The following is a 27,980-nucleotide window of genomic DNA, read 5'->3' as shown; positions in this document are numbered from 1 at the left end:
GCGGTGTTTGGTTTGCACTGATTACTGACTGGATGAGTGCACAACGTAACAGTTTATTTGTAATGCAAAAGAACAGTGGTTGGTCATCAAAAAGCATGTGGTATTAGAAATATAAAACAATTTAATTGTATAGTAAAAACAGTCCTTTAACACCAAAGTGCCGGTCAGGCTCAGGAAGCCTGGAGCGTGCTGCTTGCCTTTCTTGTGGATTGTCAGGTTTTAAGGCAGTTGACGCAGCTCTTAGCAGGTCCACCACAAGCTAACTAACTTGTGCAGCTCTCGTGACAAGTGGCTGTGCAGCATCCAGCGTCCGTCACACAGCTCCCGTACGTTTGTTCTCTGCGAGCTGGAGGCAGAAGAGTCCTCTTCATGGGGGCTTTGGGCTTGTGCTAATGACAAAGGAGACAGATACACAAAGAGCGGCTCCGGCCGGGCTGCAGTGTGGTGGTGAACAGCACTCGATGTTGAATTATTTGGGGGCATGGTGTGCAGCAGCGCTGCTATAAAGCCAGTCTCAGCGTGCCCAGCCTCGTCTGATGATCTTAACGCTTTGCTAAACTGCAGCCTGTTTTGTTTTCCTTTTTTTGTTTTCATTTTCATAACTGGCCAAGCCAGGTGGGAGGCCGTGGTCAACTGAAATGCTTGTGCAGGCTAAGAAATCTGCAGCTCGCTGTTACTGCAGGTGGTCACTGCACCTTGCCTTGCAGGAGATCCTCTACTCCCAGGTTGGTCAGTGGCGTCAGGTGGTGAGAAGCGGGTTGGGGGGAGGTCCTGGCAAGCTGGTGGTAGCTCTGGTTATGTCCTGCCTTTGCCTACTCCTCCTTTGTCTGCTCTTTGATAGAACTGAGTAAAATGAAGGGGATGAGGAAGAAAGCTCCACAGACGGTGAAGCAACTCTCTGCCCCTGCCAGCCAGTAAACTGAAAAGGAAACAGAGTTTGTTACAGTTGGCATATTTATTTGTCCTTGCATATACCTGAACAGGCATTCAGAGCTGCTGATAAAATGGAGAACCCTGGTGCCACTACAGCCATGAGCGCTGAATCTTTACTGCACGTTCTTGCTTGCATGTTACAAACAGGGGACGGCTAATAGCATTGCTGGCAATAGTTCTCTTCTGATATGAAACAGCATGTTAAAAAACACCTATTTTAAAGAGGGTGTTTTCATTCAGTATAGAACAAGAGGAAGTTCCTGTTCACTCACCCAGCGTCAGTCACTGGGCGGCTCTAGCTCTGCCCCTGGCGCTTCCTGCACAGCTGCTCTGGTGCTACCTGTCTGCTGCTCTTCAGCGTCTCATGCTGTTGCTATTGATCTGCTCAAATGAAACGTGCAGAAATCTAATGCTGGGGGTTGGAGGAAAGGGCAGTACACGTGCTGTGCTCTGCAGTTGTTCGGCCATTTTGGTTTTGCTGTAGTCTAACGTTTGTCTCTTCCTTTCCAGAAGCTCCCTGCCCGCAGGAGCACCACAGGGCAGCTGGTTGTCCCTGTGGTCAGGGAACAGGCTCCGACCTCACTCCAGTTTAAGTGAGGTCAGAGTTGAGGCTGGGACATGCAGTGTGGAACAGGTGGGGTGGTTTCCCTTCCTGAGTTCCTGCTGCCCCAGCCGGGCTGCAGGCACCTACAGTGACATTGTGCGTTGGCTGCAGCACGCAGCCCCACTCACCCGTGGCTGACAGGACGGGTCCCAGCGCCCTCGCAAGAGCCCCCAGGCTCCTCAGGATCCCCATGACTCTTCCTTTTTGGCTGGCAGAACCTGTACAAGCAGAGAGCCAGCAGTGAGGCTGGAGCTTTGTTTTGCTGGGGAAAGGAACAGCCCGAGGGGCAGGGTACTGCTCTAGCTCTTGGGGCTTGGTTCTTTTGGACATATTTCCCACATACAGCTGTTCTTCCTTTCATTTCACACTAGCTGCCTGAGCTGTGCTCTTCCTTCTCCACCAAGGTAAACGTTCATTAAAACCACACATCAGGACTTGTCAAGTGTCCATGCCCGTGGACAGCTTGTGGCTCCCTGCTGGCAAAAAATACCCCAGAAACCAAACAGACCAAAAAAACCAACCCCACAGTCCAAAGCCAATGACAAGCTTTACTCTGTCTAGAAGAGCTACCTTTGCTTCTCTAGATTTTAAAACAGTTCTGGAATTGCTGAGGTGGCAGAGGTATAGAAAATACCATCCCCTTACTTCTTCCCCTCAGCCAGCACTGTAATGTGGCAACCTTGGTAATGAACCAAAGCTAAAGAAAGCTCTGTCTTCTACAGCTGCCCATGCAGCTACATCTGCTTTATGAGGTAACGTAGCAACCACTACCACACACCCCCATCTTTTCTAAGGAATCAAGAAGGAATGATTTCCTTCTTAATAAATACAGTTGGGAGGAGGGGGACACTTCAGCCAAGCAGCCTGAGTCACTCATCCAGCAATTTTGTATCTGAGGTGCAGCCAAGGACCCGAGTGTTCCTGCTGCCGCATCGCAAAGCTCGATGTCAGTTCCGCATTGAGCCCACTGTGCACAAAGGTCCATTAAGTGATTGAGGGCTGCCCCTCAAAATGAGCACTCACCGTAGCCTGATACCACTGCAGACAAACACGGGATAACAATGGCAGCAGCTGGAAAAATCCACAGAAGAGACTGTCAATGAACAGCAGAGTTCAGTTACGAGCAATAGTGAAAAACATGTGGTGCAAACTCGTTACTACTGCAGAGAAAAATGCTGAGCTCTGAGGCATTGTACCAACAATGAATCATAAGGTTTAATGCAGTTCACTAATGAAAACACCCCCTCAAAGCCAACCTGCAGGAAGAGCCCAGAGCCAGGAATGCTCCGCGCAGGTGTTTCCCATTAGTGCTTCATTCCAGGAGCCCCTGGGAAAGGGGCGGCCAGCTCAGAGCAGCTAACTGGGACGCTTCCAAATGGCTGCAGACCTGTCAGGGGCAGCAGGGAAAAGGAATCGCTCGCATTTCCACCCGACTGTGAGGGGACTGCCCGCGGAACAGCCCTGACCCCATGCGCCAGGCTTTAGTCACGGATGAGAGTGGTAGCTACCTTCTGCCTTGGGAAATAAGAGCGCTAAGGCCAACAAGGAGAGGTTACAACATTTTTTAACAAAAGCCAAGAGCTGTGCAGCCAGCACTGCCCTTTTACTGAAACAGGGCCCTTTTCTGCCAAGAGGGAAATGCTTTCAGCATACAAAGCTGAATTTTTTCTGGGAAGGAAAGGACAACCGGAGAGCAGAGGGATAAACGTGTTGCTCTAACTCCTGGGGCAGGGGAAGGGGGAGAAGGGGAGAAGAGCTGACCTGGGGAAGAGCCTGTCCCCTCCACCCAGCTGTGCAGCTTGGAGGACCAGGCTTTTAACAGAGAGGCACAGTTACACAGAACGGATATCAGCTCTCACGCCTCCTCACTGCGAGGCTCTCAGTGTCAAGGTGAGCTGTGGATAAGATCTAGATTTTGAAGCCTGCCCAACACACAGCTGCTCCTCCACAAGTAAGGCACAAAGTAGATGCATGTTGTGATCGAGAGTTTACTCTTAAATCAAGCTGTATCATGCGAAGGAGGAGTCTTCCTCTTTCATAATTAGTCTTATTTGAAGCTGCTTAGCAATAGTGAGCAGAACTGGGAATATCTGAAGTCTCCTTTTTCAGATATGCACTTCAGGGACACTCCATCCCAGGTAAATCCGAGTTCATTTGTAATAGTATCCCTGAATAATGGCTTCCACTGCAATGTAAAGAAATACTTTTTCTTGCGCTTTTCCTGAGATGAGCTAGTCACTGAATATTTTTCTTTTAAGGTCTGGTGAAAAAAGAAGGAAAAAACCTCAAGAGCCCCACGGTGAGCTGGGGCAACAGGAGCACTGGGGCTGCGTCCAGCTATCACCATGGCAACTTCCTTGGATACAAACAGCATCAGAAAACAACAGACACTATTCCTTCTAGATTTTATGAACAGAAACGTCAGCTTCTGTTACATAGTTTGAAATAAGACGTGCATCTCTTTTTTTTTTTTTCAGGGTGAGTAAATATATGAAGAAAAATTCCTTGTGCTTTTGAATAGCTCACCAAAAGAGTACAGCAACAGTCCAGCGCTCAGCAGGGTCACATCTGCAGCCCATCCAATTAACAGGAACGCTGGAATCAGCAACAGGATGGCCTGCAGAATGGGAGAGTCACAGCGTTACGGCTCAGCCATACTTGGCCTAACTCTAGGTGCCCGTCCATGTCTCTTCTGCTGATGGGATTATACTTAGACCAGAAGCAGGCAGCCCTTTCTTCCTGAATAGACATTTTAAATTAATTTAGCTGGATGGCCACACATAGGCACAATTCAGCTCTCAGTTCTCTCACTCTCACATTGCAGACCACGTACGTGCTGAAGTCACCCCTCTAATGCAGGCTGTAGTTATGCCATGACTGATTTTCCCCAATTGAGAAAGATCTGATTTTGGCACTTCTTTCCCATGATCTGCTTTCTTCCCCCTCCTCGTTCTGAGTTGAACAGTCCAGAAAATCTTGCTTTAACTCTATCTCCTGAGCTAAAACAAGAGATGAGAAAGCTTGCGAGCAACAGGACTACAGCTCCTGTATTTTTTCTCAGCAGTGCAGGCTGACTCGAAGGGCCACATCCAGCCTTGAGCCTTTGGAGCCCGTACTTATGGAGCCAAGAAGAAGAAGTGAGGGGAATGGCATCTGAAATTGATTCACTACAAGAAAAACTAACACGATTCCCCTCTTCCAAGAGACTGGACTCCAGTTCCCCTGCGATCTCTCCCTTATATCCGTAACTGATCTGTTTTTTTTTTCCTATGAGAGCTAGGATCTGCTGCACATTTCACAACTGGAGTGTTTTAATTCCGCTCTCACTGAACGCCTCAGTTTGAAAACTCAGTTTTAAAGCCTCTTGTAACTGCTGTGCCAAGAGAAGACGCATAAGCCGTATAATAATACATGGTTCATGAAGGAATCACCAGAATTTCTACAGCAAGAGGAGGAACTCACATAAGATCCGCTCAAGCTACATGCACCTGCAGGAGGAGCACCCAGGGGCCAGCAGGTCCTGCACAGTGCACGTGGGTGTTTACAAAAAGCCACGGGCCAGCTGAGCTAACTGATCACCACAAAGTACCCGCGCCTCTCTGTGCAGGGAAAAGGAAGCAGTATTGAAATCAGCAGGGTGAGCCTCGGCTTGCATAAGCTGCAGGACAGTGGCAGCAAACGCAGCAGGCTGGCACAGAACATGGAGGAAGTGGATGCGGAGGAGAAAGCGGTGCTAGCGGGGCTGTGCCAGCTTTCTTTCACAGGGAAATGTTTCCTCTGTGACACAACGGACGTATCCCGTACTTTGCCTGCCAGGGAGCAGAATGAGGGTGGTTTCACAAGCAGAAAGAACTTTCAAGAAAAGCCAGAAAGGGATGACAGATCAGCTCTGAAGCTGCTTCAGTATTTTCAGTGTCTACTCTGCAAGAGAAAACTTTGAAACAAAGCACAATCTTCGCAGCATTTTACTCAACTTGCACAGATACTGTTCACATTCTCTACTGCAGCTACCCATGAAGAACTTCTCAGTAATAGTAAAGTTTCAGTAATAGCATTGCTGATATGTAAGAAATGCCTCTGGTGTTCCCAAGTTTAGTTAGAGTGATAGCTGCTTATCATTCACATCTAGAAGTCATTTAAATGAAAACAGATACATTTCTTTTGATTTGACAAGTATGGCTATAGCCTCTAACCATCTCTCATTACTCTTTAGACTGAAAATGAATGCGTCAGGTTTGTGGGGGAAAAGAAAGAAAATATTGACATATATATTTACCCTTTTTACGGCTCTGATTTCATTTCCTGGCTTTATTCGGCGAGCGTAGCCTCCCTGGATCACAGCCATTGTTATTCCAATAAAGAAAAACATCTTGCCCTGCTGCATACTGGAAGGGAGGCAAAAACACAGTTGACACAAGTCATGCATACAGCGTTCCACCCTGGGATTCACAGGTCCAGTGTAGACCCCTCTCCTGGACGTGAGAGAGAAAATGCTTTTAGCTGTTCACATGAGCAGGGCAAAGCTCTTAGTGTAGCTGACGTTAACTTCCAAGGCAAGAAAGCTGAAAGGAGATAACTGGTGAGATCTTACGCGGAGATCTTATGGCTGCTGGCAAGTACTGCAGTGGTCTCTGTAGCACAACGATGTGGCTGAGTTGTTACAGGGCGGCCCACAAAGAGCTGTACCCTTGCCCTGTACCATGGCAAGCCCCTGCCGCACGCACCGAGCTGTTGGCTTTTGAGGAATGAGCACTTTGCTTCTCACCACCGCTCTCACCGCTCACACAGAGATGGACTAAGGACACCAGGGCGCTGTGTGGGCTCTGGCACAGTGCTGATGATGTATCGTGCTGGGAAGCTTGCATTAGCACTCCCTCCACTCTTAGATAGTTCTTACTAAGAGTAGTTTCACCTCTCTTAGCTACCTGACCACGTGGATATTCTCAACTAAAAGTGCTCGCCTCTGCAACAAGCCTGTTTGTCACACAGCCTGTACTGTCAGCATTAAGTCGTGTCTCTCACTACATGGCCATGCTGAAAGGACTGGACAGAAGCAGGCTTAATACACTAGAAGACCTTTCCTTGTTGCACACACATTAGTTAAGCCACAAACTGTAATGACAAACAGACATGGAGAGATGAGACAAAATCCTGAGAAGTACTCAAAAGAAAGGACAAACATAAGGAATCAAGCTGTAAGATCATGTTCCTGGCTGGAGATCTTCCTGTGAGCTGGCAGGAAAAGTATTTCAAGCTGAGCTTCTTTCAGTGGATTCTGTTCTCTTTCTTCTCTAGTGTCTGACTAAAGGAAATCAAACCCTGTGATGTGCACCGTATGCAGCACATCAGATTAGCAATATAGTTACATAGCTATCCCTTCATCCTTGGCCTTCTTTTTTTTTTGAGCATCAAAATCTGTTCTGATACTGAAGAACTCTTCTGGGGAGGAAGAAAAAAGACTTTATGCAAATCAATCAGTGCATTCCCCCAGCTGTAGATATTTCAGGAGCTTTAATTTTGTCTCATGTATTGACTTTCTTCAGGTCTTAGAATTCATGAATTCAATGAGTATTTCCTGTTGTGATAAATAACATGCCTTTTTTTTTCTTAAATTCTTCCCGCAGAGCCCAAGTGTAACTGAATGCAGTGATGGTTTTTTGACTATTCCTAACCTCAATGTCTCTCTTGAAAATAAAAGACCTTAAATTAAGCTTTTGGAAAATATCTTAAATAAAATATAAAATAAACATTTATCTTTTAAGCATGCTGTACCTGCTGAACTGGAATCTCTGGTGAGTAAGAAAACTCAGCGTATACTCCAACCCAGAAAACAGGAAGAGGTACAGGAAGTAAGCCAGGCCCAAGACTTTGAGGTTCTGAAGATCTAAATGAAGAAAGCACCCCCCAAAAAAGAAAAAGATATGGTGGTGTTTTACAGGCACTGCTTGAAAATATAACAGCAATACTGGAGTGACATTTAACAACTGCGCAGGGAAAAGGATCTTGCCTTTAAATAGCCATACAAGACATGCCACAAAACGGGTTCTGCACATTACCTCCCCTCTTGTGAGAAGAGAGCTCAAAAACCTGACCTCTCCCTGTGTCACAGTGCTCTCACTCACCCAGACCAGTCCCTCTGCCTCACACTCGTACCCCATCCATCCCGTGATTTATTTATTCTTAACCAGTACCTGTATCCAGTCTAACACCTGAATGCTGCTTTCAGACCTAGATTGGCTAAAGCAGAGCCGATGTGCCAGGTGTACCTGGCAAATGCTGATTTATTTTCTATGGCTTAAATAAGTTAATGTAGAGCAATGTCCAGCTTAAACCTCACATCTCCTTATCCTGAAATCAGAAAAATCTGGCTGAAATTTCCTGGTTCGCAGCTCAGACCAGCTTACTCAGATGTCCATTACTCACAACTCTGCCTTTTTAAAGCCCTTCACTTACTGCAGCCTACCCCAGCTCCCCCACTGCCTGAAGGACAAGTGAGCAGCAAGTCAGATACCCTCAAAACACTAATCTGTAAAACCAGCCTAAGTTCATAAATTAATAGAGTGAGTTTTAAAAGAGTTAACAAAGTGCTGCTTCCAAAATTGCACGACTGAAGTCTTTGCATAGAAACCATCCTCAAGCACAATACAATCTAACACGAGAAGCCAGGTAACACTTACTCTGATCTGAAGGGGATTCCTTTCCTCGGGTGACTGCAGAGAACTGAAACAAAGCCAACGGACTGAGCAAGTCAGCTGCTGCCTGAAACCCGGTTGTCACAGAGGAGACCTGACCAAAGAAAGAAGTTTATTTTGAAAACTGATGCAATAACTACTGCAAGGAATCGACGGTAACAGTCAAAAGTGCTTTGATATATAAATAAATTACCTGAAATGAAACAATGCAGCTGGTATTGAGGCCTAAGTGACTCATGGTAACATCCCAGACTTTCTGAACACAGAACTGGCTCCAGCGCTATAACTAGAAGGTAAAGCACTGCTAGCAGTTTTCTCTGGAAACAGAAAATAGACTTTCCCCTGAATTCCCTAGGAAGCAGAAACAGCTCATTCTCCACAGACTGAAGGCAGCTTGATTTGGTGGCTTTTTTCATCATCCCTCCTGTCCAGCGAACACGTGCTGGTTAAATACTGGCACACCTGCCCGCAAGCTCACGTGGAGGTGAGGATTTGTGGTGTGCTGCAGCTCTGAGAACAGCAGGTGCAGCAGTGCACCAAGTGACAGCCTGGGCAGGGACTGGTGGCTCTTTCAGCCAGCCAGTGACACCTCCTGGAGAAGCAACAAAAAATACCACTTTTAAAGAGAGAGAGAGAGAGAGAGAGAGAGATTCTTCAGAGATATTTCTAGAGAGATTCTATACAGCAACAGTGTGTGGCTTTTTATAGGGGAAAATTTATTTTGTGGCACTTCTGGTCCTTGTGCACTGTACAGCTCAACCTAATTTTGTATCCAGCAACACCATCCCTGCTCCTCACCAACAGTTTGAGACACGCTTATTCTTTCATCTGTTGAGAATTTAATTTTTTTATTTTTTATTGTAAAATATGAAATACATATAATATAGAAGAAAAAATACTCTGCAAATTCTTAAAGAAACATTTCCCTTTAAAATAGGAGAATTTAGGCTGACGCTTTGCAAGATGGTCACAGGAAGAGATAAGAGAGACTCAAGAATCCCAAGTAATCACAGCTGGCATTTAACACCCTCCAAGCACTGCACAGGGTTTATCTGATGAGCTTCCTTCTCATCCCAGTTGGGCAAGGAGGAAACTACTGCCCCTTAAAGGCTGAGCCTAAGGGTCACGCTACCAGTGGGTCTTAATCTCAGTGCACAGCCCGAGGACTTGCTTTATAAAAAAGCTGTAAACAAATCAACCTTTCAAGTGTCATTATCTCCACCTCTGTCTTGTTTTGCTAGACAGAGCTTCTGTGCATCCAGCAGCATAGCTCTGGAGCCCGTCAGTCTCACGACAACAGCCAGTTCAATAGACCAGGTTGTTATTACGTAAAGCCATAAAGCTGCTGATCCACATAAAGCAAACCGGGCTATTTATTTCCCCTTCCACTGTGTGTACTGCAGAGGGTAAACAGACACTCCCAAGAAGAAGTTTCCTCATGCTTTTATGAGGTCTGTAAGAGGATTTCCTGAAGCTGGCTTGTCGCAATCCGGAGTTCCTCCATTTGTTGGCATCAGTGTTTGTAGTGCTGCATACAGAACCCAGCAGCAAGCAAGTCTCTGCAAGAACATCTGCCACTCTTAAAAAATATCTGCAGTTTGTACGTCTTTTGAATTATTATTCATGTCAGATACAAATACTACTGCTACAAAGTTGACTTCATCTATGTAGAAATATATATATATATATTTATAATTCTCCTACCTTTGCCCTAGAAGCAATGATTTAGAAATGACTTCATCCACTGCTAGATGAAAACTTTCTTACAACTGATGAAAGCATTTTGGCCCCCAAATAACCAGGCGCACACTGCCAATTTCAGTGAAGGTCACAAGCTGTACAGAGTTTAGATTCTCTGCGGGTTTAAAATCTGCAATGTCTTAACTTGTGTTTAATCTCTGTGCTTATCATTGCTTATTGCAGAATTGCTCAGTTTTACTTCATGATCACCCAAAGCACCCTGAACAGTAGACATTTCTCACAGTGCCTGTTTGCTGTCTTCTTCTAGTGCAGAGATATCAAGTGACATGTCCTGAAGTAACAGTGGGCCCAAATGAGGAAGGCAGCCAGAGCCTTCTAAGCCCCAGCCTTAACCTTTGAATCAGCCACTCATTATCATGCATAGAACAAAACCCTTCTTTTATCTTGAATTTGCTAGTGATGCTGCATAACCCTACTCATGGTTCTTACATGATTAGCTGAACACCGGAGAAAAAAGTTGTAAGACCCTCCCTCCAGCAAGCCAGCAATGCCCATAGCTAGCTTGGCCAAAAACCGACTCAAAAGCTCTGAAAGGGTTCAGATTCTCCTAGACACATTTCTATTCTCCCCTTCTACCAAACAAGTCATGGTAGCATCTCTTTTGGCCACCTCACATAAGTCTCTGGTCCCTCTTTACCTGAAAAAACTTGGGGAATAGATGAAAAAAAGAGTAATAGGATAGAAAACCTCAGTTCTCTTTGGATAAAGTCTCATGCTTTCTCTCCCAACCCCCTTTCATCTTCCTGGTTTTACACGTTAATTCCAACACGAATGAATGAAAGATTTTCTCTTCTCTCGAGTCTCTTGGACTCGAAGATCCCTGTGGGTTCCTTCCAGCTTGGAATATTTTATTATTCTTCTATAACAAGAGGACTGAGAGAAACATAAATATCATGAGAACACACAATATTTCAAGGAAACAGAAGTGTGATCCCACTGACACATCTTCCTACTGGTTATCGTTACCCCTTCCCCTCTTTTTAGAGCTATGTCATTCCAATGCATTCCACTCCGATGCTCCAGTAACACCTGCCCCTTCTCAGCCCAGCCAAGTGCCAGAAAGGCAGCCAACACACCTGCCTTTCCCCTGCCATCCAGAGGCTATGAAAACTGCTCCTCTTCCACTCCAAGTGAGAGGACAAACCACGGTCGCATTAGCCCTCAAACATCTTATGTATTTAGCATGACTGGGACCTGGCCACCTGATTGCAAGAGGCAATGGTTAATCCTCCTCATTTAATACTTGCTGCTGCATGGAAGGCACAGTCCAAAGCGCAGGAAGGGAGTATTCATTTTCTTATCATGATTCAGTCATGTTAACTAACACAGATTAGCTTACCAGTAGAACTCTCAAGTGGATAATGAAACAGGAAGGGGACTGGTCAGTGATCATGCAGTAAGGCCCTGTAGCTATTTATCTCTCCACAGCAAAGATGGAATTCTTATAGAACATTCTTATGGATCCTACAGCACTTCCTTACATAAATATGTTGCCATCACATCGGAATGTGCAGCTCAAACCAACAGCACGATTTTATTTGGAATGCTTAGAAACAGCCAAATAGGAAAGGGGAACAGATGACACATGGAAGAGCTGTAACAATATTAATTAATTAAAAAAAAAGAAGTTGTAGTTCTTGGGAAGGTATATGAGCAAACAACTTCACATCAGACACACCCTGCTGGCAAACAGGGAAGGTCTGAAGTTTTACCTGGGCAGGAGCATTGCAGACAAGGTTTGTGAACGATAATTAACAATCAATCAGTTTGGCCATTGAGACACCAAGCATGATTCAGTGGGTGAGTGCTGCTTAGAAACAAGGGATGACAGGAAAGATCCGATCCAGCTGAAGACCTCAAATCAAATGTTTCACCCAGATACGTAGGGCTGATTCAGTCTCTCCCACACCACCAAAGGAGACTGTTCCAAGAGACGTTGTATCAGATAGATAGCTTGGACAGCACCCAATCACCCAACATGAAACCATAATGCTAAGTGTTCTGCTCCCAAATCCAAACAGTCACAGCATTTTAGCATACGTAGATATTTTATGTCTGTGGAAGACAGAACAGCTCAGAGATAAGAGTCATTGCTACTTCAGTGCTCAAAATTATCAAGCACAGACAAGATAACTGTTAAAAGAATTCTAATATATACACTGGGCAACTGGAAGAAAATCCACAATCTCTGATGCATGCACTTATATGATTGGCTGAAATTCTTCTCCAGGGAGTCGTTACTATCATAGCTTAAAAATTCATCCTCTCCCTCCCAGGTTCCCATTAGCTTTTGACCACAGAAAAACAGCAATTAATTATTCATGCTAACTACAAACATTTCTCATATTGCACTGGGCTGGGAGGTGGGACCATCTTACAAGCACTTGATATCAGCTTGAATAATAGTAAATCCTCGTCCCAGGAATGAGCTAAATTCCTGAGACATTGGCTCAGCCCCTTCTTCCTTACATCCAGTATCTCAACAGTTCTCAAATCCTGCTTACCCGTTTTTCTTTGGGAAGTGTCTCTGGAAGCAGGAAGAAGATGAAAATTAAATCAGCCACAGCAAACAAGAGTGCTAATAACGCTGAACGGAGATAGAAGACTTCTCCTTTTTCTGTCTCCATGGCTAGATAAGCTCCAATCATGGGACCCAGGGTAAAACCAAGGGAGAAAGCAACACCAATCATTGCCTGCAGGAACACAAACAGAAATTGACGTGTAGTTTTAGACACCAGTTTGTTAAGGAAGCTCAGTTCTAAAACGGGATCCTTGGCATTTGCCTTAAAGAAATGTAAACATCAAATGTAACTACCTTGAGGATGGAAGGAATGCACAGCAAACAGCACTGAGCGTGAAAAAGCTGTCTGTTATTTCCAAATATTCCATTTTATTTTCACCTTAGCAGCAAAGTGGCGGTGACAAGCTGCAATGTGATGAAGGGATACCTAGGGATACCATTCCTTGTATGATTATGAGTGAAAGGAAGCTGAGAAAGGCAAGAACGACTCTCACCTCAGGGATTGCTCAGCCAGCAGATCCTTCAGGCACAGCATAAACTTTTGTACTGTAAAACTGTTTGGAGAAGGAAGGATAGCACCATGGTAGGAAAATATAGTGATATCTATAGCTTCTAAATTGCTTTGGTAATTTTTGTTTCTAGGAACATAGCTCTGATACAGCAAACAATCTGAGAGGCTTCTCAGAACAACCTGGATGTAGTACAGGTAGTAAAGAGGATTTATTAATTCACTATGAAACCAGTGCATAGGAAAGTAGGTAGAAACTGCACATGCTAGGTGAGAGCTTAACAGAACACTGATTTGAGTCATTTGTCTCAGTCAAACTGCTTAAGAATACAACAGTGCAGAATGTGCCTCATTTTCTTTAAGAGACATGCAGAGACACACATTCACACATGCAGGACCTAAAATTGTGCCACCTCAGGAGACCATTTTCTTGCTTTTCAGTCTGTTTGACTTTACCTGTAGTACTAAGCTAAAGGAGGTGAGGTCATGCTCAGGTGTCCTGTCCTGTTTCAGCCTGCCCAAGCAGCATTCTCTCAGGCAATGCTACAGCACTGTTTGGGAATAGCATCAGTCAGGACTCTTTCCAAAAAGCAGAATGAACATGCCTACTCTGCTTTGAAAAAGAAGAGAAGAAATAGTTTAGCCATATGGATGTCAGCCATGCTGTACTAAACTACTTGCTCTCAAGCCCTAAAAATAACATGTGACCTATTTTATTTACTAGTGCTGTATGGCTATCCTTCTCCATAAATTTATTTTGGCTCACCAGTGTTATAATAAATAGTTTGGAAAATTCATTAGCTATCACTGTGAAATCCCCTCCCAAGAAGCAGCTGTCCCACGTAGTGATTTATAACACTGTTAATAAAGGTTTGGGGCCCTGAGGCTTTTATAAAATAAAAGATCTAACTAGCAATCCACAGCCAAAGTTCAGCCTGTAGGGTGTTTCCATCTGGTCCAGTGCCTTTTAGAAGAGGAAAGGGCAGCTGTTCCTAACACTTGCTGCTCAGTCAGCTGAACACCACATCCATTACCCGCTGAGCTCAGATCCTGAAGTCAGTGCATCATTCAGTGAAGGCAGGAGGCATATGGGGCAGCGCTGCTGCACTTCCACAGTTTAGAAAGGTGAGAAAAATGGGTTGTCCTATAACTGGGCTCCAGTTACCAAAATTGGGCCATTCTGAGATGAAAGATCTTTCCATTTCTCAGCTGTTATAATCAGGATTAAAGTTATCAGCAGGAGTAACAGTTTTAACTCTTAGGTCTGTAGTTTTTTCCACCTCTAAGACACCTGCATTTCACTTGTAGGTAAAAGACATTGACAAGTAAAGGCTGAGAGCTCGCCAGCAAAGTGATCTGGCATGTTTTCAAAAGCAACGTAATATTAAGGTCATGTTTTCACTTGATCAGTGAACACACACAGGAGGAAGACATCCTGAGCACCTGAAATCAATTAAAAGTGAGCCAGTAAAGCCAAACATATATCTCATACATTTTACTCACCATGCCCTTGCTCCGTGCTTTTGGAGAGTGCAAGTCAGCAATGATAGCCGTGCAGAGGCTGACATTCCCTTTGCTTATTCCACCTATCATCCTGGAGAGAAGAAAAACGCCGAAAGACCTAGATGCAGCCCACAGTGCGTAAGATGCTATCAAACCCATCTGCAGAAGCAAGAAAGGTTTCCTTATAAAGGGCAGGAAAATGTATCTTGGGGTTTTTTTTGCACATTTTCCTGCTAAACGTTGGTGTTGCTTGTTTGTTTGTTTTGTTTTTCTGTCTTTCAACAGCTGCTCCAAAAACTATACAACAGACACACGAGAATATACTGGTACTGGGCTATGTCCTGGAAAGTGATATAGAAGAGTAGAAACAAATCCACAAAAACTCCATATAAACGTGAGACTACCAATAGAATTAGAAGAGCAAGGAAAACTCCAAGGGATTTAATCAGTCCTGGGCATAAGACCACTTTAGTACATCCTGCTCCGCTTGTTCCCAAGAGAATTTTGAGTTCAAAATAAGAATTCACAGTTCTAGCCATTTGATTTCATAATCAATCATAAGCACATATAGTTATTTAGCTCAGTCTCCACAGCCCTACAGGACAGCTGGCTTTGTATATCCCTCACTGCCAAGTTCCACCATGTATGTACACACATGCTCTGAAGTGCTTCTGTGACTAGAGCCCCATACCCTGACAAGCAAGAGAGAAAACTTCTTGAAGAACGATCATTTTCGTAAGAAATACATTTTTATTTTGCTGCTCAATAGTACTGCCTAACCAACAAACCCAGGCCCTATGAAACAGGTCATGAAGTGATCACCCTCAGGCACTTAGGGAATTCAATACGCAGGACTTACGTCTCACCTTTGCAAGCTGTATATCTGAAGTCAGACACTCATACACAAAAGTAAGGAGTATTGGAAAATCCCAGAGACAGGAGTTTTGGTGCTTTTTATGTACAGTTATGGATCTGGGAACTTCAGTTTAAGCAATCCATTTTGGAAGTGTAACCAAGCGACTTGGCAAGAAGTCAACAACCACCAGATCTAGAAGATCGAAGCTCGTAATCCTTTGTGCTAACCACAGGACCACGGCGCCTTCAACTGTGTAGTGAAATAACATGACTAAAACCAGTGTGAGACACGTACCGCTGTCATCAAGATGGCTGGCCTTCTGCCCAAGCAGTCTGACACAGCACCAGTGAGGGGAGAGGAGAAGAACTGAAGGATAGAAAACATTGAGCCAATCAGACCTAAAAAAATAAAAAATAGAAATAAGGTCTTCATCTTAAGATACAAAGTCAAACTGCTTCCAGACCTATCGCTCCATTATGTCCATTAAAAACACGCGATTAAATGTAAAACAACATCTACAAAGAACAGCTTAGTCTCTGAACCCAAGTCACTCTCAGAACACTGATCTTCCATTGTTATTTCACTGAGTAGGCAAATCCACAGACAGACCAGAGTAATAGGGATAAGCTGCATGAATCACTGGTTACTTCACTGGTGAGAAGTGGTTTGAAACTCACTAGTTATAATGGTATGCAGATTCTCCAATGTTTCCCAATCTGACTTCATATATTTTCCGTCCCTAATGCAGAGATGATGCAGCCTTTAATAGTCGTAATTCTCTTAAGAATTTTTTGATTGTTTGAACCTGATTCTGCCACTTATTATTAGCTTTCCTTTCCTTCTTATCATGGAAAGAAGGACATAAGCACTGCTGTTAGAGAAGCACACTAAGAGGTAGGAGTGATTCCAACAGACTCCAAGAGTCTTTTGAAATCTGCCTCCAGCTTCTATGATCTTTAATTCCTCTTTTCTCTTGCCATCTCTAGCTTCACATACACATTGATTTGCACTACACTCTCAACAAGCAGACAAATAAATGCCTTGCTGTCACAATTTTTCCTCTAAAGAAAAACTGGGTTAGGCATCTCAGATTATTCTGTTATCAAAGCTAAAGGAGACTGAGGAGAGAGAGATGAGAAGTACTGCTCCCAACAAGTTTAAGGGAGGCAGAATATTGATACTGAATACCTTAGGGGGAGCAGTTCCTTGTGACAGCTCAGAAGTCCAAAAGATTCTTAATAGTTTCATACATTGGCAGCTTATGTTAATGAGAGAAGTTTTCTTCCTCATATGCCTAGCACCACTAATGCCCAGCCGTGCCAAATACTGCAGGAACAAGCTGGGAGCTGGAGGTGACAACGCTGGCAGTACCCTCACTAACCAGGCTGTGGTCCCACAGTGTGGACAGGGCAGAGCAGGGTGCCACCAGCAGGGTCTATCTGGTGACAGTCCTAGACAAAGCAAGGGCTACACATCATGTTCATCCCAGGAGTCCAGTCAGGACCAGCAGGAGGCAGAGAAAGGAGTGGAAACAAGGCTGTACCTGTGATACAGCTTAGGTGCGAGCCCAGGCCTGAGCTGAAATACAGCTCCTGAGTCACTGGCCAGAAGGTGTGGGTGGTGGCTGGCCAAGGCAGTTATAGTTCAGTACCCTCAGGGCCTTGACATCAACAGGAAAGGTTTCTGCTCTGAAGAAGTTGCAGTCTAAGCAAAGATGAAAGACAACAGAATATACCCTGCACTGGGAGAAACAAGATAACCTTGCAAGTATCCTTCCAATTCTATGCTCTGTGTTGCAGACAAAGGCAATGAAAGAATACAGGTAACAGGAAGACCGTGGTGGCCTCTGCTTAACATTACAAGTGTAATGAGCCTCTCTACTATAACCATTTAAGGAGCAGTCAGGAAAATGGGCTGAAAGAGCAGCTGACTACAACTAAGAATGCCTGTCCATCTTCCTCTGCTCCCGCAGCCTTGCTCAGCTCTCCAGGGAGCTAGTTGAACTCAATCTGGCAGAAAGTTCATTTAGGAAAAAGAAAAGGCTTCTGCAGGTTTAGGAAATTAGATGGCTAAGAGGGGCTGTCAGCAAAGCCAGCAGAAGAGACGGAGTCAAATATGGCACCCACTCTCATTCATCCTCATGGCTCTCAGTTAATTAGTGGACATCGTTGCCCACTACTGCTCCTGAACACTTTTCTCCTAAAGAGAAAATAGCTTTCAGCTAGCAGTCCAACAATAAGACCTGCATTTCCAAAGCAATCTGAAGAACAAATTAGGATATTTCAGGTTAAAAGGGACCTGTGGAAGACAGCTCCAGTAGCTTATAAGGTCAACTCTGAGGTCAGACCAAATCATTCACAGGTTCATCCCATCAGAGTTTGAAAACCTCTGAGGATGGAGACTACAACACCCCTCTGGGCAGTCTGTTCCACTGACCATCATCACTGTGAAAAAGTTTCTCCTTATTTCCAGCCTGAACATCTCTTGCTTCAGACCTATTACTGCTGCCTCTCCTGCTACCATGCACTTCAGTAAAAAGCCTCAGCCTTCTCAATTACCCCTCCATTGTTACTGTAAAGCTGCCAGTAGTTCTAGGCGGCCTCAGCCTCTCCATCTTCACAGCCCTCTGCTGTACTTACTGCAGTTTATGGATGTTGTCTTTGTACTGAGGAGTACAAAACTGTATACTGTGCACATTATGTGTTCTAACAAAAGTGCTGAGCGGAGGGGGATGATCACTTCCCTCCATCGTCTGGCTCTGCTCTTGCTCACACAGCCCAAGTGCTGTTGGTGCCCTTGCTGCTGGGCACACTGCAGGCTCAGCTTGCTGCTCACCAGGACCTTGAGGGTCTTTACAGCAAGGCTGCTCCCTGCCAGTCAGAGCCCAGCCTGAATCACCAACAGGGACTGCTCCTTCCCAGGGGCAGGACCTCACATTTGTCCTTACTGAATTTCATGAAGTGCCTGTTGAACCGTTCCTCCTGCCTGTCTAGATGCCTCCAAATGACAGAGATGCTGTCCAACTAATTCCTCTTTGTTAGTGTTACGAAAACGAAACCATTTATAGCCCACTGCAAGAGATGTTTTTGGTGTTATTTAAATCTAAATCTGAAAACAGGAAAATATGCTTCTTGTGGTTTTTTTGTTTGTTTGTTTGTTTTGTCAATTTTTTCATCATTCCTCACAACAACGCTGCAGGAACTTGAAAGCAATGCAATACATTTTTGTCTGTTTTTTTTAAAATTCCATACCTCCAAACAAGACACTGTTGTATTTCCTCTCTGGAGGCATTCCAACCATTGCTGCAAACCAGTCCACACCACGTTGCAATGACAAATAGAATCCATCCTGCAAAACAGATAGCTGGGAAATAGAAGCAGGAAGATTCTTTCTCTGCTTTATTTCCAAAGACAGCACCAGAGCTTAGTGAACTAGTCATGATGGTAAATGATTCCTTCTCTCCTTCTCCTCCCAGGGAAAATTTCCTGTTGTCACAGGCTAAAAATAGCTTAAATTCTGAATGCTAATGTGGAACAGGTAATTGAGGGTATGTATTTGGGTGGGCAGATGTCTGGATTAGAACTTGTTTAAACTATCAGTCCCACTACCTCTAAAACCTAGACTAAAAATGGCATGTTCTGCATCCTTCAATTAATAAAGCGACCTGACAGACACTCTATCCCTCTACAGATAGAGTACAGATGATCTAGACTGGGAGAGACAGGGGTGTTAGCTCCACAGAAAAGAAGAGGTGGAGAGAAAAAGAATGGTTCTTGAGATGAGGAGGAGGACTTGAAAAGAGGGTCCTGGAAAAAAAGGTGAAGATCCTGGCTAGAGGAAATACTTCGGAAGCAGAGGAATATCTCAGAGGTTACGGTTAGGGACAGAAGAGGAGGAAAGACAAAGCCTACAGCTGCAGCTGGAATGGGGCTGGAAAGCGTCTGTGAGATAGAGGTGTGGGCTGCAAAAATAATTCTCCTCTGACAACTTCATCTTGTCTGCTGACACCTGAGAATGGAAACCGTGAGCAGCTGCACAGCATGGAACCAACAGGACTTTTTGCCCTGCATTCCTAGATCAGTAATCATCTCCCCTCTAAGAACAGATGTTGAAAATAGTGAATGTGATGCTAGGGGTGGGAGAAAGTAGAATCTCCAAAGAGGTGACCCACAACCTCTCTGGCAGCCTGTGCCAGCACTCCACCACCCACAAAGCACAGAAGTACTTTCTGATGTATAGATGAAACCTCCTGTGTTCCCGTTTGTGCCCACTGCCTCTTGTCCTATCACTGGGCACCACTGAACAGAGCCCTACTCTATCCTCTTTGCACTCTCCCTTCAGTTACAAGTGTTTATAGACATTGATGAAATCCCCCTGAGCTTCCTCTTTTCCAGGCTGACCAGTCCCATCTCAGCATCTCCTCCTAGCAGTTCCTCTCTTTGTCATCTTGGTGGCCTCTGCTGGACTCTTTCCACAAGCCCATGGCTCTCTTGTACCGGGGGTCCCAGGACTAGACACAATACTCAGATGCAGCCTCACCAGTGCTAAGTAGAGCAGGATCATCTTTCTTGATCAGCAGCGCTTTGCCTAGAGCAGCCAAAAATACCATTAGCCTTCTTGGCAGCAAGGGCACACTGCTGTGCTACATTCAACTCGGTGTCCACCAGCAGAGCTGCTTTCCAGATGGGTGTCCCCAGCATGTTCTGGTGCCTGGGGTTGCTCCTCCCCGGGTGCAGGGCTCAGCACTTCTCGCTGAACTTCAGGATGTTCTTGACAGCCCACCTCCTCAGCCTATCCAGCCCACCCAGTCCAGTCCTTAGCTACCACTGGTGACTGAATTATGAAAACTCCTAGGGACTTTTTGCTGATACTGCTGCCCTCAGCAGCCGGATGATAAGGGATAGATTTTGCATACAACAATGCATGATTCGATTACAGAGCGCATCATGCATTTAGGCATTAGTGTCTGCCTCTTTGTTTTGATAAACAACCCTGGGGAAAACTAAGTTATCATCTAGATACAAATGCATCTTCTACTGCAGCCAGATCTTCTATATCCCAATTTTCAGAACTAAACTGCACTCAACAGCAACACACATTATGATACATGAAAGCATTCATCTTTCAGACGAGATGAAGGTCACCGCAACAAACAATCAAATGAATAGGAAGAGCCAGGGCCAGTATAAAAGTAATTACAAAGAACAGCCCCCAGGAAATAACTGAATTTTCCCTCAGAACAAATCTCTAATTTCAACGAAATAGCGAAAAAAAGGAATCTTATGTAAGTTCACAAAAAAATACAAATAAAATCACTCCATGAACAGTTTAAATGTGCTGGATATTGTTCTGCCTACAGCTATTCGGGTTGCCCTGAGACAAAGGAATTTTCTTCTATCCTTCCCTAAATATCCCATGCCTAACATTTTCGGCAGGCTGCCTTCCTCTGTTGCTTACCCCAGTCTGGCTGTAATAATCAAGGATGGAAGGAAACAATGGCAAGATGAGAGCAAATCCCAACAAGTCAATGAAGAGTGCCAGGAAGACAATTATAATAACACGACTGCAGTTCTGATCTTGCTTGTCATTGGCGGAGCTGCTGCTGGCTTCTCTCTCTCTCAGAACCATGTTCCCAAGTGCTCTGATCCTAAAAAAATTACATTTATATCCAGTTAGCAGGAAGCATTTTGCAGGCCTTTCATAATAGTATTTTACTCATTCATTCTTGCTTTTTATGAATCTCACAATAAGTTATGGCTTTATTATACTACCTGGTTTTCAGAGGGAACAGGACTTCATCTCTCTAGCCTTGGTTCTTAGCTCAATACCAAATTTACTCTCATGAAAACCAAGCAACAAGGGCAATGAGATTATAAACTTTTTTAGAGGAGCGTCCCAAATATAGTATAGAACTAACGGGCATTTAAAGTTTGTTAACAAGAGAGTAAGCTTTACCAAAAAGTTTTTAATTCAGCACTACAGTAAAACAGATAAGGTGCTCCCATTTTTATTATCTCCATTCAAGTAACTAATAGACTTTTTATACCGTCAGTGTATACTGTAAATTACTTCAGTAATATCACTTAAAAAGGAAAAAAATGAAAAAAAAAAAAGAAGGTAAACTTCCAAACTATTGCAAGAATGCTGCCCTCAGGACAAATTCTGCACAGCTGGACAGCAACAGATACTTCAGAAACAAGACAACCACATTCTGAAACTTTTTCTTCTGAATTTCTGTCTGATGGCCACTGGCAGGATATGGATTGGGGCATCAAATGACTGAGGCAGCATTTCAGTCTGTCAGAATTATCAGCTATCAGAAGGAATATGTTTGCTTTGAAAACATTCCAAAATAGTTTTGAAGACCTAAACAAGGATGCAGATATTCAGTATTTAACAAATAAAAAAGTCAGTCTTTATTCTGAAAACTTCAATTTCAACAGAAAAGAAAAACATGGAGCAATACACAAACCATGAAACTGTGAATTTTAGGTTTGTAAAACATTTCAGCTTATCTCAGTGATAAAACAGTGAAGCCTCTTTCGCTGCAAAAATCCCTGAACATTTGTTACATTAAAAGAGGAAAAAAGGAAACAATTTCATTCAGCTGGAAGTCATTCAATACCAAAACACCCATTGGTTTTAATAAGTCAGGACTGAAAACACTTGAGCACATTTTAATACAAATCCTATTCTAGACAAGACATGCCATATTACATATACAAGGCAACATGTATATAACGTCCTGCTACGCGAACTGAAGATGTAACACTGTCTTATGCTCAGTTATAAATATTTTCATGACATTCCCTTACTTGCAGATTCAATTTTCCAGAGCTGAAGCGTGATTAAAATTCAAACACCATGAGGTAACCATGGAATGGGGCCACGTGCAATCTGTTTAAGTTGTTGGCATAATGCATTTAAATCTGCTTGTGAACAGAGCAGTTTGGTTGTGTTCAGGATCATAGAATCACAGAATATCCCAAGTTGGAAGGGACCCACAAGGATCATTGAATCCACCTCCCAGCTCCACACAGGACCTCCCAAACCCAAACCCTGTGCCTGAGAGCGGTGTCCAAATGTTCCTTGAGCTCCAACAGCTCGGGGCCCTGCCCACTGCCCTGGGCAGCCTGTTCCATGCCCACTGCCCTCTGGTGCAGACCCTTTCCCTAACCCCCTCCTGCCCCTCCCCTGACACAGCTCCTTGCCGTTCCCTCGGGCCCTGTCGCTGTCACAGAGAGCAGAGCTCAGCGCTGCCCCTCCGCTCCCTGTGAGGAGCTGTAGCCGCCATGAGGCCTCCCCTCAGCTCCTCTGCTCTGGGCTGAACAAACCAAGCAACTTCAGCTGCTCCTCCCACGTCTTCCCCTCCAGATACTTCACCATCTTTGTAGCTCCCCTTTGGACACTCTCTAATGGCTGTATGTCCTTTTCATACTGTGGTATCCCAAACTGCACCCAGAAAACCCACAAATCTCTTTCAGCAGGATTGCTCTCCTGCCTCTCATCCCTCAGTCAGTGCATATAGCTATGGTTGCCACTTCCCAGGTTCAGAATTTGGTACTTTAAACATCATGCAGGATCCTTTTATTTAAGCAGATATGTCATCACTACTGCAAATATTTAGCAGTATTTATTTACCCAAATGACTTAAGAGTCTCTGGAACCCAAAGCAGCCATTTGTTTAGACAAAGTCCTTGGCTCTGGGTCTGCCTAGCCAACCACTGAGGGATGGGTTCATTATGACAGTGTCTGTCTTGTTTTCCCTAACAATTTGTGTATTCATTCACAGAATTGTATCACCAAGCTGAACTTTACCGCAAGGTTCCTTAGATAAGGCAATATCCTTTACACATAACTCACTGCCATTTCAGCTTGCGTGCGGCTTGAACCTGCTGATGCCAGCACTGACCTTTTAGGTAGAGCTGAGTTTGGGCTACGTGGATGCAGTTTCCCCTATGCATCCTCCCAAAGCACTCCACGTTTCTGCCTTTGTGCTCCATTGCTTTTGTTGTTCAAACCTCTCCATATTTTTTGCTAGGCAGGAAACCACAAAACATTTTATTAGGCCTTGGCATCCTGTCAGCAAAAACAAAGCACTTCACCTCGACCATAACATTTGATCTTTGTGAGTCATGGTTTAAGGCAGGAGGGAGATCTGCTCCATTGGCTGTTCCGTGTTCCTCATATCCCTCAGCTCTACCTCTCCAACCTGGCCCACCTCCACCTGGACGCCCAGCCTTGCCACCTGATATTTTCTTACCAACCATTCCTCTTGAAATCACCCAGCTCTGGCTTAACCCACCTAAGCTTTGGGGGGGCTCCTCTGAGTCTTTAACGAAGTCCTGGCTCAGGTTAAGAGTTGGATTCTTTTAACCAGGAAAAAAAAAAAATATATATATATATAAATGAAAAAATTCCCAGAGCAGCACAAAACCAGAGGAAACCCGAGCGGGGGAAGGGGCGGCCCTTCGGAGATGCTCTGTCCTCGGCGCGGACCCACTGTCCCGGCCGCCGCCTGGGCAGAGCCGCACGGATCCGCGGTGCCACCGAGGAGAGGCCGCGCCCGGCCCGGGCCGCCCTCCCTGTTTCCCTCCCTCCCACCCGCCGGCAGAGCCAGCCCCGCGCCAGGCCACCTACTGCTCCTCCGCCCGCCGAGAGCCGTCCCAGGGGATGCTGCGGGCGGCGGCTCCTCCCCGGCTCTCCTCGGCTCCCGGAGGCCTTCCTCTTCCGGCCGGGGATGCAGCCGGGCGCCGTGAGGAGGGAGCCGCCTCCCGCCGCGCTGAGGGGAGCCCTTCGGGCCGGGCCGGGCCGTCTCGTCTCCCTGAGGGAGTAACGGCCACCCCTCAGCGTGCGCTGCCGCCGCGCTCAAAACCAGCACGGGCTGAGCGCCTTCACGTAGCGCCGACCTGCTGAGGAGCACCGCCTCAGCGGGCTTTCACAGTCACAATTAAGGATAGCCCGAGCCCTAGTAAATCGTGAATTTAAGTCTTTACCTCGCACTGCAGCAGTTCCTCCTTGTGTTACAGCTTTTGGAAGTGAGGACACGGTTGTTCCAAGGAAAGAGGGACGTTCTTCTGTTAGCTGCTACATAGTTACACAGCAGCGGTTAGCCGCGTTTTGATACACGAAGATTTCCGGGTGTCTGACCAACAGAAAAAGGCGCTTGCAAAGTTCCTTTTTTTGAAAGGGACTGTTCCTAAAGCAAACTGCTCCTTCGAAACACCGAGTTTTTGAACACATAGAATGTGAGCGTGGTATTAACACTACTGCCTAATGCTGTTCTGTTATCTGACTGTGCCTGGTATCAGGCCTGCCGGAATAAAATTCAAGTATGTGGGCAGAAACGGCCTGAAAACATGCATCTTCATAATCTTGACTAGGTAAGGAAATAAAGCAATACATTTTTTAAAAGACCTTCTTGTTCCCTTCAGGGGAGATGTATTCCTGCTGGTTTATACTTATGAACACTTGGATGAGGACCTCACACTTGACGATGCATTGCAGATTCTCCAACAGATAAGATTATCCAAATCTAACCTCAATGTAACGTCAGGACTAACATGCCAATAAGGTCAAACAGGGAGCTGCTGTTCTGTTGTTTATGTGAACATTTACATGCCCAGTTCAGTGGGAAGAAAGGAATTTGGTACACACAGCACCTATCCTGAAAATTGAAGGATTATGTATCAGCGCTGATTCAGGATAGCACCTCACAGTGCCACATTATGAATATTAGTACCATGCCAAATACTTGAACGCATCAACCTCTACCCAGCAGAAGAGTAGGAGCTCAGTTTTTGTTTCACAGTAATCTAAACGCTGAGCTTGACACAGCCTCACTGCCTCCACACAGCAGAAGCTGGTGGTGGAAAGCGATGGCTTACACAAAATACGGTTACACCAAGGTAGATAACTTCTGCAATACGTGACCGATAACATCAAACTGCATACTAACTCTCAACTGACAACCAGAAGATTGAACTTTTGATTAAAAAAAAAGCTTTCATACTTGCATAAATAAGGAAATTTATGCCATTTCTTGCTGAATAGTTTTATGCTCCCCCTTTTCTTTATAGTATTCATTTAGGGTAGCTGTTCTCTGGACAGCTGATGTAGACAGGTAAACTACCTTGAACAGTCAGCTGAACTGGAGGCAAAATGGTAATTCTCCTTCTTTGTGTGTCTCATGATTTGACTGTAGCTACAGAATACTTTGGCTTTGGTTTTTTTCCCCCCTTAATTAGTAACAGATTTATAATTCATAACAGATGCATCACAAAAGGCCTGTTTTGACAACTCCTGCTTTAACAGCAACACTGAGACAAGAGAGTAATTGGTGAATACGTTCAAGAAACTTGATGAGTTTGTCTTCGCTATCAGAAAGTCCAGACCTTCTTACCACATTCCATGGTATCAGGACACCACCCCTGCCTAGCATGGTAAACAGCTGGACCACAGTGACCATTAAGCTGAGGTAGTCCTTCATTTCTACTCATATAAAACACTACATGTTACACACCACTACTATACCACAGTATATAACACTAAATCTGATATTAAATATTAACAATACTCTTTGTGAAAGTGCATACAGTAATTTTCATTCAGTATCTCAAGTACATCTGATTTCAATCTAGCATTCCAAAACAGCTGTGTGAATTTATCAACTGAGATTTCCCCCTCCTTTATCTTTTATCCTCAGCATCTTAAGATATCCTTGCTCCTTACCTCCTCCCAATACATGCCCTCTTCCACAAACACCACGATCCTATCTTCCTGCTGTCTATTTTTTACTTATCTCGCTCATGGAAGAATAACAAGCAGCTACCAGAGGTATCAAAAATTGCTGCCCCAGGATCAAAATGCAGCTGTCAGACTCTCTGTGATTTTAATACCCAGCTGTGTAAATCCTCTTGAAGCTACTTGCTGTTGGAAAAATAAAGTCGGATAAACTGTAATACTTTTTTGACAGTTTAATTGTGCAAAGGACAAAAACTGAAGATGGAAAATGATGATTAATAGCATGAAATAAGAAGTTAGGTTCCTTCCTCATTGCTTCATTCTTAAGTTCTTGTCTTGAACTAGTAAGTTTTTTGTGTTTTTTTTTTTTTAAGATAACGGTAATCTATCTTTTTTTGGGGGGGGAGCAAAGGAAGGAAAAAAAAAAATCTCCATACTGTGCCAAGTGGAAATAAAACAGGAGGCACATAATCTTCTGAGATCTCTTTGAAGTTTCTGGAGATAGCTTTACTGATTTTGGAAAGGCTAACTGAAAATGCATTTTGTTTTCAAAAGCGTGAGTAGATTTCAAATACAGATACCTCGCTTGTATGTGACAGGAGTACCTCCCCACTGGTACTCAGTATCCAGCCTGTATTAATACTGGTATTGCTTTCGTAAACTCAATATTCACACATTAATTATTTCATTACAGTTGTCATGAGATTCAGTAGAAGCTATTTTCTTCAAAGAGAGAATACTCTTTTAAGAAACATACGTAGGTAAACCTTTAAGTCTCACCTCACAAAGATAGTTTAGCCATCAGAGCTTAAATGCAAAGCCAAGTGTTTAACTCGTTCCCTCCCAGTTTTAGTCATGCTTCCAAGTTTCAATTGAAAACAGCAGCACAAACAAAAGTTTCTAAGACAATCTGAAACAACAAGAAGTGTTAAATCAGATTTACTTCCAGCAAACCTTTCTTCAAAAGCAGTAGGTGTTACCAATTCCAAGTTACCCATTGGCCAAAACAATGGTTTTTTTGGCAGTTTTTTTTTTTTCTTTCTTTTGGTGGAGTTTTTGGTTTGGTGTTTGTAAAGAACCTTGGCTAATTATTTCATTTGTTCTAAGATTTTCTTTCTAGTTTGTTCTTTACACTGATCCCCAAATGTTATTGGGAAAGAGGGTTTAATTTTTGTCATACTTCCCTTCAAAACTTGTAAGCTTCTTCCATGCAAAAAACCTCATCCTCATAATATCAACAGATTACAATGAATGTCTGAGTTGTGACTTAGTTTAGACTAGCACCTTCAAACAACTGTAACATTCTTTGTTTCAATTCAATGTTTCCTCACAAAGAGTATTAAAAAAAAAAGTACAAGAAGTATTTATTGGCTCTACTTGAAAAGCAGATGTTTTCCACAGTTGTGCTAGGCCGTTCTCAGTAATTACACATATATGATAAAACAAATGGAAGAGAATTAAAGAGGTCACTGTCAACCTAAATCAGATGATTATAAATACGCTGAGGAATTGCAGTTAACTGCCCTAGATAATCAAGTATTTGAGAGCTCAATTCGATCCAAAAATTACTGAAGGGTTGAATGGATGTACAACGTTAACAAAGGACTTGAAAAAAGTGCTTGAAAACCAGTTCCATTGCTCCACCAAAACCATGAATTGCAATGTCCCAATGCTACAGACTAATTAAAATATTACTGCTAGAGTTTCAAGTATATTACCATTGTGAGAGCTGCTTGCAGTTATTCAATATTAAGGAGACATCAAAAGATTTTTGTTGTACAATTTTTGTGTAGTTCAAGATAGACACTGCAAATTCTGATTACTCATCCAAACATTATTATTAAAATAAACAGAAAAAT

The 27,980-nt window shown here is 44.1% G+C and overlaps 1 protein-coding gene across 7 annotated transcripts; it reads right to left on the bottom strand.

The window, feature by feature from the left end:
* On the bottom strand, nt 34-27,838 carry MFSD10 (major facilitator superfamily domain containing 10). Of its 7 annotated transcripts, XM_021395374.1 has the most exons (14): nt 26,902-27,838; nt 24,375-24,523; nt 20,836-21,025; nt 18,630-18,726; nt 15,673-15,776; nt 14,523-14,681; nt 12,495-12,683; nt 8,215-8,323; nt 7,310-7,421; nt 5,814-5,922; nt 4,064-4,154; nt 2,561-2,630; nt 1,666-1,755; nt 34-919 (listed from the first exon to the last, which is right to left on the bottom strand). In XM_021395374.1, the coding sequence occupies exons 3-14, from the start codon at nt 21,004-21,006 to the stop codon at nt 796-798; spliced, it is 1,425 nt and encodes a 474-aa protein (XP_021251049.1). In that variant the 5' UTR covers nt 21,007-21,025; nt 24,375-24,523; nt 26,902-27,838; the 3' UTR covers nt 34-795. The 7 variants fall into 7 exon arrangements, with proteins under 7 accessions (XP_021251049.1, XP_021251051.1, XP_021251050.1 ...); XM_021395376.1 differs by lacking the exon at nt 24,375-24,523; XM_021395375.1 differs by lacking the exons at nt 24,375-24,523; nt 26,902-27,838 and adding an exon at nt 24,015-24,330.

This window comes from Numida meleagris, chromosome 4, assembly GCF_002078875.1.
Source record: "Numida meleagris isolate 19003 breed g44 Domestic line chromosome 4, NumMel1.0, whole genome shotgun sequence".
Classification (NCBI taxonomy): Eukaryota; Metazoa; Chordata; class Aves; order Galliformes; family Numididae; genus Numida; species Numida meleagris.
Note: the sequence above shows the minus strand (reverse complement) of the source record. Positions and strands in the feature narration are given on the sequence as shown.

Excerpts from the sequence above, each read along its gene's own strand:
- MFSD10 (XM_021395374.1), bottom strand. The coding sequence starts at position 21,006 with ATGGTTCTGAGAGAGAGAGAAGCCAGCAGCAGCTCCGCCAATGACAAG. Across the intron at positions 7,422-8,214 it reads GGAATCCCCTTCAGATCAGA|ATCTTCAGAACCTCAAAGTC; the intron begins GTAAGTGTTACC and ends TTCTTCATTTAG. Across the intron at positions 1,756-2,560 it reads TGCAGTGGTATCAGGCTACG|GTTCTGCCAGCCAAAAAGGA; the intron begins GTGAGTGCTCAT and ends CTGCTTGTACAG.